Source organism: Pempheris klunzingeri, chromosome 14 (assembly GCF_042242105.1).
Source record: "Pempheris klunzingeri isolate RE-2024b chromosome 14, fPemKlu1.hap1, whole genome shotgun sequence".
In the NCBI taxonomy this organism is placed as follows: domain Eukaryota; kingdom Metazoa; phylum Chordata; class Actinopteri; order Acropomatiformes; family Pempheridae; genus Pempheris; species Pempheris klunzingeri.
Genome location: NC_092025.1, coordinates 10,856,066 through 10,876,378, shown reverse-complemented (window position 1 = coordinate 10,876,378; position 20,313 = coordinate 10,856,066). Strand labels below are relative to the sequence as shown.

At 42.1% G+C, this 20,313-nt stretch overlaps 3 protein-coding genes across 3 annotated transcripts in view; 2 read left to right on the top strand and 1 right to left on the bottom strand.

Annotated features, from left to right (window-relative positions):
- Positions 1 to 5,435, top strand: part of LOC139212624 (disks large homolog 4-like) — a 44,231-nt gene extending 38,796 nt beyond the window's left edge. Inside the window, exons 14-22 of the mRNA XM_070843098.1 lie at positions 1,969 to 2,145; positions 2,313 to 2,355; positions 2,446 to 2,476; positions 3,118 to 3,165; positions 3,287 to 3,388; positions 3,579 to 3,751; positions 4,106 to 4,218; positions 4,334 to 4,425; positions 5,329 to 5,435. Of these exons, the coding sequence (XP_070699199.1) occupies positions 1,969 to 2,145; positions 2,313 to 2,355; positions 2,446 to 2,476; positions 3,118 to 3,165; positions 3,287 to 3,388; positions 3,579 to 3,751; positions 4,106 to 4,218; positions 4,334 to 4,425; positions 5,329 to 5,435 (886 nt within the window). The remainder of the gene's footprint in view (positions 1 to 1,968; positions 2,146 to 2,312; positions 2,356 to 2,445; positions 2,477 to 3,117; positions 3,166 to 3,286; positions 3,389 to 3,578; positions 3,752 to 4,105; positions 4,219 to 4,333; positions 4,426 to 5,328) is intronic.
- Positions 1 to 20,313, bottom strand: part of il13ra2 (interleukin 13 receptor, alpha 2) — a 310,420-nt gene that overhangs the window by 62,091 nt on the left and 228,016 nt on the right. The window lies entirely within an intron of this gene.
- Positions 17,523 to 20,313, top strand: part of LOC139212609 (ephrin type-B receptor 4a-like) — a 34,443-nt gene continuing 31,652 nt past the window's right edge. Inside the window, exon 1 of the mRNA XM_070843081.1 lies at positions 17,523 to 17,596. The gene's annotated coding sequence lies outside the window, so the exon portion shown is untranslated. The remainder of the gene's footprint in view (positions 17,597 to 20,313) is intronic.

Genomic DNA, 20,313 nt, shown 5'->3' with positions numbered 1-20,313 from the left:
CAATGTCCACATGAAATGCATGCATTAAAAGGTGCAAACTGTAAAGGCATAAATATGAGACATTTACATAATATAGTGAGCCTACACCAGAGCTGAACTGGTAGGTAGCACAGTCCAACTGAGAGAGGACACCATGTAACACAGCGCAACTCACTGTGGCTTTAAAGTACGTGTATTTAGCATTTACTATGATTTACAGTAAAGATGTTAATGTTACTGTACATAATTAACAGTAATCCACACACCCCATTTCGATTTTACTGGAAAACACCCTCATGTGCCAAATCAAACATCAATTAAACCATAAGTAAATATGAGGCAAAAATGCCAAATTGCTGCAGAGGAGAAAATACTGCGAGATAAACTCCATGTGTCAATGCGAGTGGTGCAGCTCACTGAAGTGAACAGCTACTCCTCTCATAGCATCTACTGTGGAGCACTAATCAAAATCAAACCAGCCAACCGGCAACACAATACAAGATGCTGTGACTTTGCAAACAGAACTTTGTGAAATAGTCCTACAGAGAGGAATGCATGATGGAAATAATGTTTGTAATTAAAAACAACACACAACACACAACAAAACAACAACTGTGCAACCAAATCAAACAAAACAAACACTGCATGGAGTAAAAGGAACATGGCTCTTACCTTTAGAAGACCTTCTTACTTTATTTCTTGTGTGAAGTGACGATCAAGTCTTCACCAGGTGCGAGTCAACAGGCAGCAGTGACAGGTCACTGACAGCAGGCTGCTCCAGGTATTGACATGTTATGGATGTCACGGTTTACATTATGTGTGTTTTTAAAGTTAAGTTGTGCATTAACTAAAGCTCCCGTGGCGTCTTTGAATGTGAGGAGACGTGTTACTGTAATGCTGATATTCGTCATTCGCCATTTTACATTTTTCACTGCCTCAAAACTCCTTCCGTCTCCATGGTGATGCCGCCATATTCGTCCCTCTTCTTCTCTGTCCGGAATCGGCGCGAGTTATTTGTTGATGACAGTTTCTGCTGTTTGCGGTCAGATTAATATAGTTATGGTCACCAAAACCTTCGCTTCTGACAATAACAGTGCTGACTTAAGTGCTGCGGGCAAACTGACGCTGAAGGACGGAGGCGCCCATTAAAGGAATTGCAGGCTATACTTATATAATATAAGTTGCTTAACAGATAAAAGCTGGAATAGAAGCAGCTACAGGGCAGGTGAACTTCTCTGTAACAGTTTAGCAGCATTCACGCCGGTGACAGAGGTGTGTAAAGCTACAAAAAAATCAAGATGTGTGCCGACAGAAAGCAGGAGAAATCAATGACGCTTTCAAACATGTTTCAATCCAAGATGGCGCAGAGTGTCTTTCTCGCAGTCCCGCCACCGCTCAGTGCTTCCACCGGTGGCCGGAAATGATATCGCGATAATACAAATTTAGCAGGATTCCTTAATTTTTTTTCTTAGCTTTTGTGAATCATAGAGATTTTCTTTCATCTTTATGAAAAACTTGAACAATATCCTGGGCTCTTCTCTCCATATTGTTGACTAACGTGTTATTTAGACTATTGTATAGCATTAGTAGTAGCTTGCTGTATAGTAAAACATCACAGTCATCCTGCCTGTCTAATACTTTGCACCTAAATGTGGTTAATGTGCTGCTATTTAAGGTTATAACTGCTTATGCATCCATTCGATGGACATATGTCATTTTTGTTTGGGGCAGCCTTAACAAAATGGCATCTCGTATTTGGATATTTCTCTGTAGCCTATATAAGTAACTTACACTTAAAAAGCACAGTAAAAAGTAGCCACAACATACACAGTATGTAAGGCTTTATTTTCTAATTATCAGGTTATTTGAGAAAAATCTTATAAGACTGTTAATAATATAGGTGTTAAAAAATGTTGAGTATGTAGAGTGTAAAAATGTAAACTTAGAGTTTGTTATTAAGTGACTGATTTGAATGCCTTCATCACTCAGGGCTCTTTTTGACTACGACAAGACTGCAGACTGTGGCTTCCTCAGTCAGGCACTGGGTTTCAAGTTTGGGGATGTGCTGCACGTGTTGGACTGTGGAGACGAGGAGTGGTGGCAGGCCCGTAAGGTCAGCCCCCAGAATGAGGCTGAGGAGGTCGGCTTTATCCCCAGCAAGCACAGGTCAGACACACTGTGAGTCACTGTGGGAGGCATTATTGATCTTTCATTGTCTTTCAACAGTTAGTAAACCCTTAATTTAACTAAATTAAATTCATGGCAAAGCTTAGTAGCTTGTTACACATTTAGATTGATCTCTCTCCACAATAATGATATTTTCCTCTCTGCAGGGTGGAAAGAAAAGAGTGGTCTCGTGTAAACACCAAAGAGAGGGTAAATTTATTGACCAGAGCTGTTTGAATGAGGCTGGTTCTCTCAAACTGCCTCCCAGTGCGTAAATCTCTGCTCTCATTTCTGTTGCAGGACCACGGTCGAGACAGCTTGGGCACTCAAGGTAATTAGTATGAAGCATAAATGTGCTGTGTATTGACACTGCAAGCTACCATTTACACACATTACTGACTTTAGCTGATTACAGTTAACACTGTAGTAATGGGCAGCAACACAGGGAACGCCATTTGCTAATATATTTACAAGCAATATCTTACTGTTGTATTTCTGTACACTCAATGCAAATGTTCATACATTGAAATAATAACCCGGACACACTCTGTAGGACCCTGCTCTGTGTATCCATGGCAAGATTAACAGCTCATTTAGCAGCACCTGCCACTCAAGTGTTAACTGCCAATAACAAAGAGCAGTCTCCTCCCCACCTTTACCCTACTCTGCAGCATTACTGTCATCTCCGCTAATTTGTGGACATTACGCAGACTGACAAATAGAAATGCAAGCAATCTTCATTCACATTTTCTTCCAGACTGTGGTCTAAAGCGCACCTCGCCTCCTACAGAGTCACATTTTTACTATTTTTGTCAATAATGACATCTGGTGTAATAGCTGCCGCATTCGAAAATATATCACATTCAGTACATATAAATACAGACACACCCACACGCAGAGGCATAAATCTAAATGGCATTTATATGGTAAAAAAAAGACAGCTGTCTCAATGCTTCTGTGTCCCGTCACCAGGGAGAGATAAAACCTCACACAGTTATGAGACAGTCACCCAAGTGGAAGGTAAGGTCATAAAGAAGAATTGGAAGTCCATTATTTAAGGCTTTTCTGCTCAGTTTCATATTTTTTTTTTTTGGTCTCTTTCCCTGAATGCTCCCTTTCTTCTCTTTCTCTTCATGCTAAGTTCATTATGCGAGGCCTATCATCATTCTGGGTCCTGTGAAAGACAGGATAAATGATGACCTGTTGTCTGAGTTCCCTGATAAGTTTGGATCTTGTGTCCCACGTAAGTAATTATGTTGTCACTCATGGAGACTGATCCTTTCTCCGGTTTTTATTTTCATGTCACTGCTGCCACCTGCAGCCATTTTAGGGTGATGTCTGCATAATGCTTCCCTCCCGGAGAAGTAATTGCTTTAATTTTGTGATTCAAAGTGGTGTGAGTGTATGCGCTGCTTTTATCGTCCGCTTGACAGACACCACACGGCCCAAGAGGGAGTATGAGGTGGATGGGCGGGACTATCACTTTGTGTCGTCACGGGAACAGATGGAGAAGGACATCCAGAGCCACCGGTTCATTGAGGCGGGCCAGTACAACAGTCACCTGTATGGCACCAGTGTCCAGAGCGTTCGCGAGGTGGCTGAGCAGGTGTGCAGAGACATGTTCTACCAAGAAATAAGAATTCATATCAATTGTAAAATTATTTAAAATGTGGTTTTCCAATCCTTTGTAGTAATTGGTTTGATTGATTCTGCTAACTACTCCTTATTTGTGCAAGAATGATAAGCTCAGGTACAAGAACATTTTTACTCTGATGAATTTATCAGTGAGCAAAGTTAGTTTTAATTTAAAATATGCGTTCAAAATATTTTATGTAAGCAACACTTCAAGTTTAAGCAATAAAGCTGCAACTTTTCATGGCTCTTTGGCTAATGGACTGTCAGTTAAAAAGCGTACGCATTAATCCTGATCGTTACTTTCCCTGAACGTGTGCACAAGTAGCAGGGGAAGCACTGCATCCTGGATGTATCTGCCAACGCTGTTCGCAGACTACAAGCAGCTCAGCTTCATCCCATCGCCATTTTTGTCCGGCCCAAGTCACTGGAGAATGTCCTGTACGTACTGCAAAAGTTTTTCATACATCGTAAAATGTTTGGTTAACCAGGTTGAATACGCTGTACACCATGAAAAAATGTGTTATGAGGAATGTTTTGTGTGTGATGTTTACAGAGAGATCAACACTCGCCTGACAGAGGAGCAGGCCAGGAAAGGAATGGACCGAGCCCTCAAACTAGAACAAGACTTTCTAGAGTGTTTCTCAGGTAAGAGCGGTGACATGTAACACACAGAGTCTACACACCCTGCATATACCCCCCACTGGATTTAGGTTTGGATTGTGGCAGCACCAGATGGTCAACTGGAGTTAATACACCTGTATATGCACTCGACTGTACACCTTCTCATCAAATCTGTTTTGATGTGGAATGGTGATCATAAAAACCCGACATTTTATGATTTCAAGGTTTTAGAAACGACAGTTCGTCCATATTTTGGGTTCTCTGCTGGTGCTCAGCGCGCACTCTTCAAAGGTTGATAATGTGCGTGTTTCACTTTACCACTTTTTTCTCTTTTCTTATTGCTTAATGCCACCACATGCTAATGAGAAAAAACAGACCTCCTCCACAAAGATGAGCTTCACTTTTCCAAGTTCCTGGGGAAATGAATGCCTTCTGGGACGACTCAGGGCATTTTAACATTTAAGAGACACATTTAGGGCAAATCACAGCAGTCGATAGAATATGAATGTTAGGTTTCAACACAAATCCGGGGCTGTCTACAATTTATAAAAAAATCGGGAACAGCTGTCTTATGTGACATTTTATCAACCACTGAAAGAATGTGTGAGGCTGAATAAATATGTGAGACATTGTAGAGATACATACATAATGGAAATATGCCTGTTGTTAACATTGTGGTTTCACACAATATTGACAATGTATGCAGATCTTAAAAATGAATTCATAATTGATTATTCTTCACATTATCTTGTCATTCTCCTTATCAAACACGTCTGATGAACTTCCCCCTTTCTCCTGTCCCTCTCTCTCTCTTTCTTCCCCTCCCTTACGATTCCATTTTTTTCTGCTTCCTCCGTCCGTGCCAATTTCTCCTCCACTTCTTGCTGTTCTCTCTCCATCCCTCGCACATCCTGTGTCCTGCTGCAGCTGTCGTGGAAGGGGACAGCTTTGAAGAGGTCTATCACAAAGTAAAGACAGTGATCGAGGAGCAATCAGGGCCTTACATCTGGATCCCCACTCGGGAGAGGCTGTGATGCTGCACCCGCCCGACAACCTCCGTCCTCACAACCACCAATCGACACCATCCTTCACCCTCACAGCCGAGCCAGCCTCGCCTGCCTGTCTGTCCTCCAGCAAAGCCAGTGCTTAGGCAATCACTGAGAATGACACAGAGCGACAAATGCATACTAAGACAAACACAGAGACAGAGACAAACACAGGAAGTGACACAGCAGAGGCAAAGAACGATACCAAAAAAGAGACTCTGAGACAGATGTGAACACAGCGATGTGTAATTAGACTGAAAGAGACTGAGAGAAAAGACTAAATCAGCAATCCACTTTAATGAGGCAGGGTATTGAGGCCCTGTTCACACTTAGCATTAAAATGCATCTTGACCACAAGTGGACGGCTCTAAATACAGCTGAGGCTGCATCCAAATCCAGGGACGCAAATGTCCTAAACACTCTTGATTTTCTGCTAAGATGCAGTGGAAGTTTCCAAACAGCAAATGGGAAGTGAAATCCAATCACTAGTGATTACTTGAGAGATTTCAGATGCATTCTGATGCCAGGTGTGAACCGCAGTCCACGTCCTCTGGATCTCAACACACTCTGGATCTGGACATTAGGTCTCAACAGGGCTTGAAAGAGAGTAGAGGGTGACCCAGCAGAGACGGACCCTGAGGTAGTACTAAGACCACCTCACCCTCCCCACCCCTGAACACCTCCACGCGCCTATGTCTGAGAGGGAGGTGCCCAAAAAGACACTGGCCCCTCTTTTTATATCACCTCCTGGCTTTCTCTCCTCCTCCTCCTGTCAGCTCTGCCTTGTTTCAGGACAGGAGAGGGGGACGACTGAGAACTGGGCGCCCAGATCCTGCTGAGTCCCTCTTGATGAGGAGTCTTTTCTCGGCAAAGGGTCCTTTTTTTTCTTGTGAAATCTCTTCTTGGTTCTGTGCGCGAACTCAGAATAGCACCTCAGTGACCAAGACTGACATTTGCTCAATCACCCATGTTGAATATCGCGAGGCATTATTTAAAGGCAGTTCAAATAATTATAATGATAAAAACTCATATGCTGAATTTGTGCATGCATCCTCAAAGACAATGGAGACAGGAGACAAAAACAATGGAAAAATCTGACTAAAAAGAAAAAAAAAAGAAAAAAAGAAAGGCGAGTAAGTAGGGTGTGTTCTCCTTCTCCACCTCCTTACTGTGGGGAGGTTTTTTAGCATGTCTCATGAAGGACGAAGAGAAGAGAGACACGGTCATGAGATACGGTCATGAGAGGCCAGTCCTGAGCGCAGCAGATGCTCTGACATACAGTTTAGCCTCTGCTCTCTTATGCACACACACTCACGCACCCTCACACAAACACACCCACACACTCTCACACCCATCCACCGGTACACACACACACACACACACACACACACACACACACATGCACACATGTAGAGTTGTAACCTCAGCTGTAACCTAGCACACTCCTCTACAGGGGGACTGGCTGTTCTGACCTGCTAGTCAGAATCCAGGATGAATGTTATCTCTCTAGGCACAAACAGCAGAGCTGTTAGCTTCATCGCACCACAGCCAATTCACCCACCACTCTTCCAAAAGGATCCCTCAGTCGCAGACGTACACACTGTTTCCAGTGGCCGCAGTAAAAGCCATGGCGTGTGTGTGTCTGTGCGTGTTTGTGTGTGCATGTATGTGCGCGTGGGTCTTTGTGTGTGTGTGTGTGTGTGCGCATATGTGCACATTCATGTGTGGAAACTCCTCTGTGTGGGAGGAATAAGTCTTCTTTTATTCTCTCTTCCACTTTTTCTCTGCTTCTTTCTCCCTCTTGTGTCCACACAAATTAAAGCTAAGTCATGTTTAACAAATAAATGGCCTATATATATAAATATAAATATAAATATGAATATAAATATATATATATATCTTTTTTATGACAATTTCTAACGGGACTAAGTCTGTAAAAATCAACATCTCCAAACAATATTCCATTGATTTCTTTGGGTAATATTGCAGTTTGGTTGTTGAATTTACTCACGTTCCCATTTTATTGTTGTGAAACGAAGCAAAAAGCTCCACAGAAATAACTGAACCGTTCAAGTCAATGTAAAGCAGACCTCACTCTAGAGCTCTGAACTGACATCTCTGACATGTTCTCGTGAACGCTGAAAAACGAATCGAAAAACACATGTACAATGCAGCTGTGTGTGTCTGCGTGACTGTGTGCGTGTGCATAGGCGTGTTTGCTGCTTGTGTGTGTGTGTGTGTGTGTGTGCGCGTGACAAGAAAGCGTGTGTTATGTATGAAATATAAATGATACTATATGAAAATATCTATCCTTTATAACATCTGCTGGTGGTTATAATGTATAACAAAACATATATGGGTGGTGTGCGTATATGTGTGTGCCAGAGCGAGAGAGTGAGACACGCACATGAAGATGTAGTGCAATACTGCTATGATGTTATGCAATGAAGATGGTTTCACGTGTGTCTGAGATGAAATCGGTATTTATAATGTTTGCACTGACGGCATTATATGCTACATGTATCAGCAAGAGAGAGATGGTGAGCAAGAGCAAAAGGACTCCAAGGTTTTATGAGCATGTGTTTGTATTTACTTATAATTTGTTCTGAATTATAAGAGTGAAGGTGGAAGTGTTGATGGAAGTGACCATTCATATTTATTGTTTGTTTAGTTTTGCTCACTTGCTTCTCTCGGCTCAAGGTGGATCAGCTGGAGCTTGTGAATGACAAGTATCAATTCTCTGTTTTTGTTTATGATTTATTATTTATTTAGAGCTGCCACTGGTTCCATATCAAGTCTGTATATTTTTGTATTTTTTTTTTTTTTCCACATTGAGAGAGCTTTTGGGTCTCGGCCAGAAATGCTGTAAATATAAAAGAGATGTTGGAGTGCTGCGTGGCTTTAGGTTTAGCCGTGCACACTGCTGAGTTGATGCAAGTGTCGAATCCATCAGAGCCACAGCCCAGTTTAACTGCTCAAACACAGAAACAACATCTGCACACTCCTGGTGAGCAACACACACACACATACACACACATACACACACACACACACAGATATGAGCACATCCACACATCCATTTACATTTACACATTGAGAGAAACGACAACACGACAACACATCCATGAATGGAATAATATGTTTTCAATTTCTTTATTTGAGGGTTCAATGTATTTCTTAATATCTCTCTCAGCCATCCGTATCATAGTGTGATATTCCTTATAAAATATATGAATTTTTACAGAAAAGACTGATTATAAAAGTTACAACAAAGTCAACTGATGCAGAAAAATATATTTAACAATGACAATATCAAGCAAAATAAAATGTTCCAGTTCAGTGAAGCGCTTGTTGTAAATTAGCTATAAAATAATAAAATGAATTTAAAAATGCTTTCTGAAAATGGACTCAGCAGCCTTGTTTTTTTTTTGTTTTTTTTCGTCTGTCTGTGTTCATGACTGGATGCCTCACACTTCCACAGGTGGAAGCTGTGAGAAAACAACAGTGCAGCCAGGGGAGGGCACTCACTCTCCACTTTCAGCAGCTTACACAGGCTGCATTTGCACATACTCACTGTGGCTCTTATTTGCCGGTCAGCCTCCCCGCCTCTCCCTCTCTCATCAGGGAAACCATTTTCTCTTTGGAAAAGCACACAATGAGGGCTCTTTTGTTTGATTGCATGTAATGCTATAGTGTGCGAGGCAGACATTCACACTGTGTATGTGGCTGCCATGATTCTATAGTCCTGTCGTTTTCTCCGGCTTGTAACCTATTTATCATCAGTCCAATTTCTGACAATTTGACAACATAATATCTGATGCAAATATAAACAAATGAATCCAACCACCAAGACACTAAAGATAAGATCTGACGTGTTCATTTCCTGCACACTTAAGTTTAATTTGGCCATGTTTGCTAATACACAGACTATTTGAAAGCTAACCCTTTTTTGCACATCAGTATTGTGTATTAACAAAGGCTAAAACACTATCTAATTAATGAATGGGATTAGTTAAGGAACACACAAATGCCGGATTTAGTTTGTGTCCTTTCTGTTTTTTAATTTATAGAGTCTTAGAATTACAAATTGGTCCTTTAAAATTCTACTTTTACACTAGAAAGGACATTGAGAAAAATCCAACAAGCTGTAAAAACCTGTTAAACATCTCTGACCTGCCAGTCTGCCAGTCTTTATAAAAGCTCATGCTTTGAAGCCAAGGATTGTTCAAACCCACAGAACTTTATGTAAATCTCATATTTTCCCAAGATACCAACTATTTCAAGCAGAATATCAGGGTGATGTGTATAAATTTATGCACAAACTATCTGGTGCAGACATAAGAATAATGAAGCCTTAGGTTTGAATATTTCACTCCGTGTACACGTCGTATAGTTTCAATGAAGAGCCTGAACAAGCTCAGACGGTGTGGAATAAGATTATTTTCCTACCCTTAAACCTGCTACCCTTAAAGTGTAAAATGGGGAAATGCGTATGTTAAGGGGTTTAGATGGCTGAGGTAATGGCTGTTTGTCTGTTTATCCATTTATCCACTTGTTCAGGGTTGAGCGATGCTGAAGTATTTCACTCCTGATACATCAGTCACCTGGTTGAGCACAGCCTGGTCTCTGCTGTATTAAACCAACTGAAGGTGATAGAGAGGATTTCACAGGGACAGGGTGGAACATCCATCAAAGATCATAAACAGGATTTAAACCTGCAAACTGCTATGTATCTAAAGCCTTACAGCCATCTGGTTGCCCCCATCCACGTGTTTCTGTTATCCTCCTATCGGCCATTAACAGGTGGCTACTTCATACAGGGCATGTAGTGAACCTACCCACAAGCTGGTGGAAGACTGCACACTTGGATCCTACAGAGAGGCAGATGCCTGACAGATGGATTATTGAAAAATTTGCCAAAGTAGTGCGTTTACTTCAAAATCAGGACTTGAAATATCCCTCTAATTAAGTACTGGATAAACCCCCTCTTTAATCATTTAAGTGATTCTTGTTTTGAAAATCTTGAAACCCTGTATCTCACAGACGCACACACATGCTGCCAAGGCGGACAGCCTTTTTAAACTAAGGAGGAATGAGAAACGACTGCTTCAAAATAGAATAATTGAATCAAGACAGTGATTAGAAGCAAATTTTGCTCTGAATACAATGAAATTAGAGGAAAAATAGCAGGATAATCGTCACAAAGTTCAATTTCACAACCCTTAGTGGAATCAAGGTGATAGTCATCATGTGTTGCAAGTCACCCCTATTACAGGCAATTTAGGCCTGTTTCACAATCGGCTGATAATGGAGTAATGCCTCTTTATGCCTGCTGCTGGGCACCAGAGCAGCAGTGACAGGGCTGGATTTGGATGAAAGAACAGCTGACATGTGTGTCTGGTGAGCGTTGGAAAGAAGACTCAACCGAGAATTATCTTGAAACATTCAAAGAAACCTCTAAACCGCACATATACTTCTGCACTGGAAACCAGTAAAGTATTTCAGCGCACCACACGCTGTCACATAGCTCAAAGCCAATGCTATCAACGTACCTGAAGGCACACCACCTGCAGTGTTTCAGGTGTCAGTCATCGCTGAACCTTGACTTTTAGTCCTGACTTGCAGTACTCTCCCCATATGATCATATTAGGAACACATGAGGAAAAATATGTTCATATGAGACGTGACACACAGAAAGGCTTGCAGTAAAAAGGTCCACACACGTTTTAATTGGTTAAGTTTACGACATTTCTGTTTCTGTTCAATGCATGAGCTATCAGAGGGGTGTGCCTGTATTCTTCATCACAGATTTAATTCTTTAGTCAGAGTAATCCTCATCGATCCAGTGTGATTTTACAGCAGGCGTGTTTCTATTTAGGAGTTTCAAAAACTTCAACAGGAACTGTTGGTTGTAAACTTCACACTGACATTTCAGTCAGTCTACCAAACACTGGCTACACACAGGAAGTTGTCAGCATCGTTTGTTATCTTCATTACAACATGGCAGCCACAGCCTGGAGTAGAGGATCAAACACAGATCCTTTCCATGTTCATATTTTATTATTCATTTCAGCCTGCTGCGTCTTCTACCCACTGACTCTTCATCCCCTCTTTTCGCTCCTCCACCCATAAGATGGTCCCAGCTGGCGCCCATTTAATTGTTTGAGTAAGATAACTTGAGCTGAACTCTTTTGTTTATATCTTGCGCTGTGTTAGTAAAGCTGGATGATGTCACTCTGGCGGCTTCGCTGCTCTTTATTCCCGTATCACGCTGACTGCCGAAAGATCAGATGATTCATCCTCAGACTGGTGTACGGCAGGGTGTGGTGCAGGGTTTTGCCGCTAAGATGCTTCTTTATGCTGTTTGAAAAGAACTGCCTTCTTAGGTTTATAGACCAAGATAATACCGACTCCTGTGGTTTTGAGCCACAGCTCTCTGATGTTGGATTAAACCTAATGGGCTCTTGCTCTTTTTTTCTGACTCTTAAAGGCTTATCACAATAAACTGGCAAAAAACAAAACACTGTTGCCAAACCTGTCACAGAAGATATTTCTATACTGAAATTATGTTTGAAGAAAATGGCTTGTGGCAAGTGTTTTGGCGTATTTACTTCCGGTGAAAAATGTTAAATCTGTGCCCATTCTGCTAATTAAAACATGGCATGTTGACTTCAAAGGAACATTACCTTCTGCGGTTCGCAACCTTGAAATTAATCAAAAATGACAAATGACAAGATTTTGCTTTTGCACAGTGAGGTTTTTCCAAACAAGAGAATGACAGCAATTTTAAAATATAACCTTCAGGTGTCACTTCATAAGCTGCATCTGCAAGGACAGAGCTTAACCCATGAAAGCTTATTATGTCACCTGGGCCGAATGCACACTTTCATTTTGTAGTGGCAGTGATGACATATGATCTCAAAATGAGAATGATGGCATATATGCCAGAGTTAGAATTTTAAAACTCTTTGGCTAATGCACCCAAAATACCAAATGCCTGTTTAAGGAAGAATAACCTGTACCGTACCAGGGAGCTGCTGCTGGAAATGCACACATACAGACAGACTCTGTTCTGCCTCTGCTTAAAAGTGACAGAACAAGAGATGACATGACAATGCCGATCTGGTGACTCTGTAATGAGTCAAAAAATGAGTTTCTGCATTGTAAAGCAAGAAGCTTGTCCAAGAAAGTGCTAGTATGTACTGTCAAATAAGGTTTAAATGTTTAGCTCATTGCATGCTTTGAACCATTCTGCCAGCATGACTTTGCATGACTACAAAACCCCAACCTAAGAGGATGCAAAAAATTCAGTAACTTCATTTTTGTGTTGTTACATTTAAAGAGCCACTTTGTATGCAATGCTATGGAAAGACTACATGGACAAACCATTATGTAAGCAGGGACGGCTATAGCTCAGTTTGTGTCCGTGGGCCATTGATTGCAGAACCGTGGGTGGTCCAATTCCCTGCTCATTTTGTGAAAATATGTGTATGCTTGAGGAAACAAGACTGTTAACAGCTGTGAGACTGTACTTTAGCACAGAGGCACTTTGAGCTAAACGCTCATGCCGGCATGCTAACATGCTCACAATGACAATGCAAACAATGCCGATGTTTAGCAGGTATAATGTTTACAATGTGCACCATCTTATTTTAGTGTGTTAGCAAGATAAAATGTGGTAATTAGCTCTGAACACGCAGTACGTCTGATGCTGGTGGAGTACCATCCGTTATTTGGTCATAAACCAAAGTACAAGCCAAAAATTTGACCCAATGGTGCTAAAGAACAAGTTAAGGGGTCACCAAAGTGATAAAAATCCATTCTGAAGGGGACATGAGCAGCTGTACAAAATGTCATGGCAATACATTCGATAGTTAAGACATTTCATGGAAAACCACAGACGTTGACCTCATGGTGGTGCTAGAGGAAAAGTCAGCAGATCACTAAAGCCAGCGGGACTGATCATCAAGGAGCCATGGATGTCTGTTCAAAATATAAATGATGAGATATTGAGCAGCTGGTAGCACTAGATAAAAATGTAAGTGATCACCAAAGTCTTTGGGATTCATCCTCTGGGTATCGTGAATGTCTGTTTAAAGTTTCATGGCAATACATCCAATTTTCAGTCTAAACTAATCGACCAACCAACAGGCCGACACCCTCCCTGCAGCCCACACCAACATGGCTGAATATGTAAGTTTATGCCAAAATAAAGTGATTATGATCAACTATTCACACACAGCTACGTTACAACAGCTAAAACATGTTGGTTAAAGTAAGAGAAGGACTGCAGTTATGGGTCCAATCACTTGGTTTCATGAAGTTTGACCAAGTGTTTTCTCCAAAGCAACTCATCCTATTCCTTCTCCTCCCTCTATGTCTTCTTCCCCTAGTTTGACAGGCCCTCCAACCTGCCAAAAAAGCAGGCTTTCACCAATGTGTGACAATCAGTAAAACTGGGATGACATTCAGGTGTCTGATAACACATCCTCTGCAAAAAAGAAGCGCATAGCATAGTGTGCACAAACAGCTGACAAATAGCCTTGTTTTCTCCCATTGGTAGGTCACTCTGATCCCATAGCTCCTCTGTCTTACACTCGAGGGATAGACGGAGTGTGAAGAAGAAAAATGGAACCTCCCAAGGACATTTCTCAGTCTTGTTTGTTTCACAATTATTTCCTGTTGAAGCTCCCACTGCAGCTTGCCAGTGCTGCAAGTCAGAGCCTGATTAAAACTTCTGATGAAGAATTTAATGCACTGCATACAGTGAATGTGACAGCTTTGGTGTGTTGAATACCCATAAGCATCGCCCTTATGCAGACTGTTTTGAGTGTCTTTCTACTTACATAACACACTAACATATGAACAAAGGAATACAGAGGAAAAGACAATTGCAGCAGAAGTGAAAAACAGATGTTGTTATGGAGTCAAGATGAACTGTAGAAATTTCCAAATGGATTGAAGTTTTCGAACAATTAGCATCCATACAAATACAATAGGGTAAACCAGAGCAGCAAAGGATAAAGGACAAATCTTAACTGTGCTGTTTTTATCATTTGAACTTCACTATCTACAACCTCCACAGCGAATGCTTGCAATATAAGAATAAGACTTATTCTCTTGAGCCGTATAGATCTCATCATAGTCTGATGTTTGCACATTTTCAGATTCCCTCTTCGATAGTTGGTGGGATACAACATTGCATTGCATAGCCTGCGGTGAGGTCAATAGGATGGATAGATTGAAGGTGTTTCACTTAATTTCTTGGCTATAGAATAGAAAAAAAACTTAACACAAGTTGAACCCAACGAGAAAGCAACGGCAGCTTCGCCTTGCCAAAATTAAACATTGGTCTGGCCTTGTTAGTGAGCTTGAATTGCTAATGTCTTATTTACATTTTGTCATTTAGACTTAAAATTTGCATTTCCTCTTATTTATGCCGCTGTCTCTCCCAGATCTTCTTCAAAAAGTGATTCCATTTGGTTCCCCTTGAGGAAAACACCCATTAATTAAATAAGAAAATAGGCTGTGCTGCTGATGTAATGAATCAGTAATGTTATGGTTCTCATTAAAATATGCTGTGTTCAGATGGTTAGTTGCAGAGAAAATATGCACATTTAAGAGAGAGATTTCATAAAACATACAAGTTTAGAAGTGACCAGTGAGGTGGCACAAGTGCATGGTATATACTTTCTAATGCTAGCCATGCTAATTATGCAAAAACTGCACATTTTTGTCAGACTGCACGAAAACAGATGATTACATGTCTACAAAATGGCAGCTAGGCTGCACCATCGGCCTGTGATGTACTAAGTTGATATGTCTACATTTTGCAGCCTTTGACAGCAGCATCTTTGACCTCATCTGGAGGCCACAGACTGTATGTGTTCAAATCCCCAATGCCAGGAGTTATCAGCTACCGAGGTGTCCTTGAAAGTCTGTATCCTTCATTGGTGCTGCTCTTTGGCTTTGAGAGGCCCTAAATGGGAAGTCATCCCATGTTATATCAAACATATTTCACTAAAGATGCACTTGAGTTTGGACAGCATAATGGATTGGGTAATCAGAGTGATTGTCTTCCCTAGAAACTGGGCTTGGGTCGGGCCAAGTTTGAGCTAGAAGAGGGTCTGGACTGACTGTGTCACCACCCACCTTCAGGTTTGATCTAGAGGCCAGTTTACTCAAACAGCATGCCACTGCTTGCAAATGGGACACAGTTAAGTGTTGTTTTGGAGTGAAGACAGCCAGAAACAGTCTAAATAATACCGGAAGTCATGAGAATCTTTTGTCAAAATAAAAGCATACATCTTTCCTTTCCATTGTGTCTTACTCACATCAGTGCTTCATGTAGAATTAAAATAGAGCTCCATTTGGGTTTAACACAACCTGAATTTTAAAGCGTGAGAAGAACAAAGGCGGCCAGAAAAGTCAAGTGTAGATTATCCTTGAGGATACCTAAATGCTGAGACACATTTCTGATGTTATTAGGCTACAAGATTAGTGATTTTCCCACAATGCTAAGTGCATGTACGAAGGATTTCAGAAGCAGATGTGTCTCAGTGGAGCTTGCATGGGTACTGCATACTCAATCCACCAGTCTAGGTGGATAAGCACATGGGCTGAATAAAATATTGTCAAAGCAGCAGGAGACCGTTCCAAGTGGTGTTGTGGTGTAGGTATTACAAGGTGTGTAGAGAAGGTGTATTTGCAGTAAGGATTGTGTATTTACCTCCATTTATATTGATTTTGTCTATGTTATATATAGTGGATGCTCATACTCTAAATAAAGCACTCTAGTTTTATTAGATAAGTCCCTTATCTATACTATACATGTTTTGTACTTTTTACTTTAAAAAATCCTGAGTTGGATCAACCATATTATCTTTGCTAATTGTGGCAAGTAGTAGTAGTAGGCCTGTAGACATAGTGTGAGTGTGGACAAAATCGGAATAAAAAAACCCCCGAAGTTAAACAATTTCTTTAACCCTCAATTTAGGATATTTGCTTCCTTCCAGTTTTATTTTGAAGGCGTTCACCGGAAGTGCCGTATTCCATCACGTGTTCTTGACTCCGCTGTTATGGAAACGGCGGTGGGCGGAGCCAGCCGCTGCCATTCGGCTCCGGGTTTGATGCGGTGATGAAGTCCTCGGTGAGCAGCTCGCTGCGATCAGTCACTGTAGTCAGAGCTAGCAGCTACTCCAGCGGACAACTCTCATCACCAGCCCTGCGTCCAGTCTGCTGACTTATCCGGACAACTAACTAGACATTTTTTCTCCCAGTTTCAGTGTATTTTCGCCTGTTAATCCAGGACGTGTCGCGCAACATCTCCACCACCTTTGGTTGATTCCCCCCCTCCACTCTCTCTCTCTCTCTCTCTCTCTCTCTCTCTCTCTCTCTCTCTCCTGCAGTCAAACAGTCTGGTGCGTTTAGGAGGAAAAAAAACAGGAAAACAAAAAAACACACTTTGGCGGATTTCTTCCACCCCCTCTCATCCCAACATGACAGGAGGATGTGTGAGCGGCTGTGAACGGGCTGATAATGAGGATCATCGCCGCCACTAACACGCATGCAGTGAGGCGCCCTGGTTGCGGATCCAGCCTGCTCGGTCTTCCAGCTGAGGAGGGGGGGTGCGATTTGGGAGAAGTCGTGTGGAGCACAAAGAGCTAATTATTAACGAGGAACACAACAACTTTTCGACCATGCACCACCTGTGCTGACGGAGGCAGGGGGAGGGGGAGCGTGTGTTTTCTCGCTGATTCTGGCCGCACTTTCACCGCAAACACAAAGTTGGACAAATCGGAGAAGTTTTCCACCACAGTCTTGACACCGCTTGCTGTCTCGGGAGCCGCGTCCGCGTTTTAAGCTCACAGCAGACCAGCAGACAAGCACTCCGAGCCAAAGTGTGTTTACCCGCTGCAGCGTTGACCAAGTGTGAGGCTCTCTGAAGTCCACTTTAAATGCGTGCTGGTCTGCGGTCAGTGGGTGCACAGCCGAGCTGCCGGTGCAAATTGATTTTTAATTCAAGGCTGAACAGGAGCCGCTTCGTCTTTTACCGTCTTCCAGCATCACCATGGAGCTGACACACTGGAGCATCGTCCAGCTGGGGTGCATCCTCCTGCATTGGGTCCTTCTGGTTGTTGCAGACGAAGGTGAGTCTTGAGTTTTTTCCTGTGGTTTCGTGGCTAAAGTGAGGCGTCCAATTAGTATCGCATCTTGTTTCTTGCCCCCCAAAAAAGAGAGAGTGCAATGAAACCGCAGGGTAATTTAAAAAAAACACGCCATGCAAAGATCACGCAAGTACTTAACCCAAATCTCAGGGGGATAATCATAGAAACATCGTGGCAGGATATGACTGCAGCCTCATTAATTAGATGACCTGTATGTTACATGCACTGATCCCAAAAGCAATGTCACCACATGGAAGTGTTCACCTCATTATGATTCCCTCCCTCCTCTCCTGGCAGTGGACTATTTAGCTTATTTTGAAGGAGCCTTTTCCACAACGAGGCCAAAAAAATTTACAAAAATATTAGTTTTTGCCTCTCTTGATATGTTCAGGGAGGCCATTTTCTAAGACCTGGTCACTATTAGATTTCACTTTCAAGTCACCAAAAGCTTCCCAGGCTGCACCCTAGGGACCTTTTAACCAGCTCACCTTAAAATCAATAAAACATTCACAGCATTGAGGGTGAAAATACAGGACTGGTGTGGTTTCTGTGAGCTGATGAGGAGATCAGCGTGAGGCGATTTAGTTTTGAGGTGGAAAAAAAACATGGAACACTTTGTATCACATATATAACATGCACAATTTATATTAGTTTCTGGCAGCAGACTTGACGTTAATGGGCAAATTATCGTGGATCAGCTTTGTGAACCCTGGAGGGACAACAGCCTTGAAATTAGCTGTCTCCGTGTTAAAGAAATGGATGGTTTCTGGTTTAACAGGCGAGTATAGCTCGGTATCATCAGCATAACAACGGGGCCGGTGTCTGGATAACTTGCTTTAATGCGGGGGTGAATGACTGAGCCTCAGAAAGATACATTTACAAATGAGATCCCACCACAGGGCTGGGTGTTTATTTGTTTTTAATCTCCTGCCACATCTCTGTCTTTTTGTGACACTAAGAGAGAAGCTCCGGTGCTGTGGAATGAACTGAAAACTGATCTGAGTTTTTTTAAGAATGCTGCTGAGACGACTTTCTGTAAAACCTTTGATAGAAAATGGTCTTTGGAAATAATAGGCCTGTGTTTTACTGAGGATCAAAGGCTCACAACTGGGTTCCTTTAAGAGCTGTTTAACCGCAGGGTTTTTAAAAGTACCTTATTGCTGTGTAGGCTGCATGCTGTTGTGAAGAGTACTCTTTATTCTCCATCATGCCTTTTCTGGCTGGTACTGATTTGGACTTGAATTGCTGCTTATGGTGATGTTACTTACTGCTGTGGCATAACTATCAGATTTTCTATATGTCATTTTCGCTCAGTAGTTAAATGGACACATAAACATATGTTAACCCAGCACAAGATATTGAGATTATTTCTCTGGCTAATTCCCAGCATCTGCCCCTACATGAGGTGGGTGTTTTGTAACAAAGAAAATAAATTTGCCATGAAAACAATGAGCACTTTTAACAATGAAACTTTTTCCCCCAAGTATGTTCATTCCAATCAAAAGTAGCTGTAAACAGGAACACCATGAACACGCATGACTTCACATATTCTGTGGCAGGAACATGAATCTGTCAGCTGCTGTTGGTTTGAGGCTGGACGCCGTATCCGCTGCTACTAAATGCCTTTTCTTGGAGGAACACACTTGTGCTATGGACTGTGCAAACACACGAATAACATGTTAAATCACCGCAGCTATTGCGAGTCTGAATTCTTGCGGGAGAAGCGTTGTTGACTTTGTATTTCAAGAGAGAAGTTCGGGGATTTTCCCAGACACTTAACATTTGGCCAGAGTTTTCTGAGAGCCAGGGTCAGACCATTAGACGAACCGTAGCTTCTTCTCCAGCTGGGGCTGCAGATTTCCGCCGCTGGGACCTAAACCTTTGACTCAACTCTGAGTTTTTGTTCTCCAGTCTTTTTCCTCCCGTGCATGAGAGAAGCTTAACCTCAGATCGATGTGTGGGAAGTGATGCCCAGCACATTTTTTGGTGGCAGAGTCATCAAACATGTACCTTTTTTAGAAAACCGAGAATAGTCTCAGTCGACTTGGCTCTGTTTCCCCGTTGCTGATGTTCAGCAAGATGTTGGTTCCAAACAGGTGCGGCACAGGCGCGTTGGGGAGGACAGACATGTAGACGGTAGCTGAGGGGTCGTAGCGACTTGTCTACTGACTCCAGAACATCTGTGTCTTGCCAAGTGTGAACAAGATGTCTGGTTTCCGTGTCTTGGGTAATGGCCTGCTCCTCTGCCAGCACTCTCTGGATCATCCTCCCCCTTGTTCTCCACCTAGTAGGGAATTCAGTAATGAACTGATGGGAGGGTAGATGAAGCTCGCAGCTGCCAAATCTCTCCTCCTTTTCCAACTAAAGGATAAATGACTCACTTACACACACCACTTGCTCGTTCAGCGCATGCATCTCTCTTCCTTCTGTCTCCATGAAGATTAAAACACGGACCTCTTGATCAGATAATTACTTTGGCTGGAAATTAATAGCGAGCTTTGGGTGGAAATTAGTAACAAGGATGCACACACATTGTCACACACACACACAGAAAAAATTGATACTCTCTCTCCGCCTCGCCTTGCATATAAAAAATGTATCATGTAGCTCACAGAAAAGTATAACCAAGCCCTTAAACTAAAAAGGCATGTGTTTTGTTTTTTATCCAGTATTAATAATTCTCACTAATGTAGCCCTGC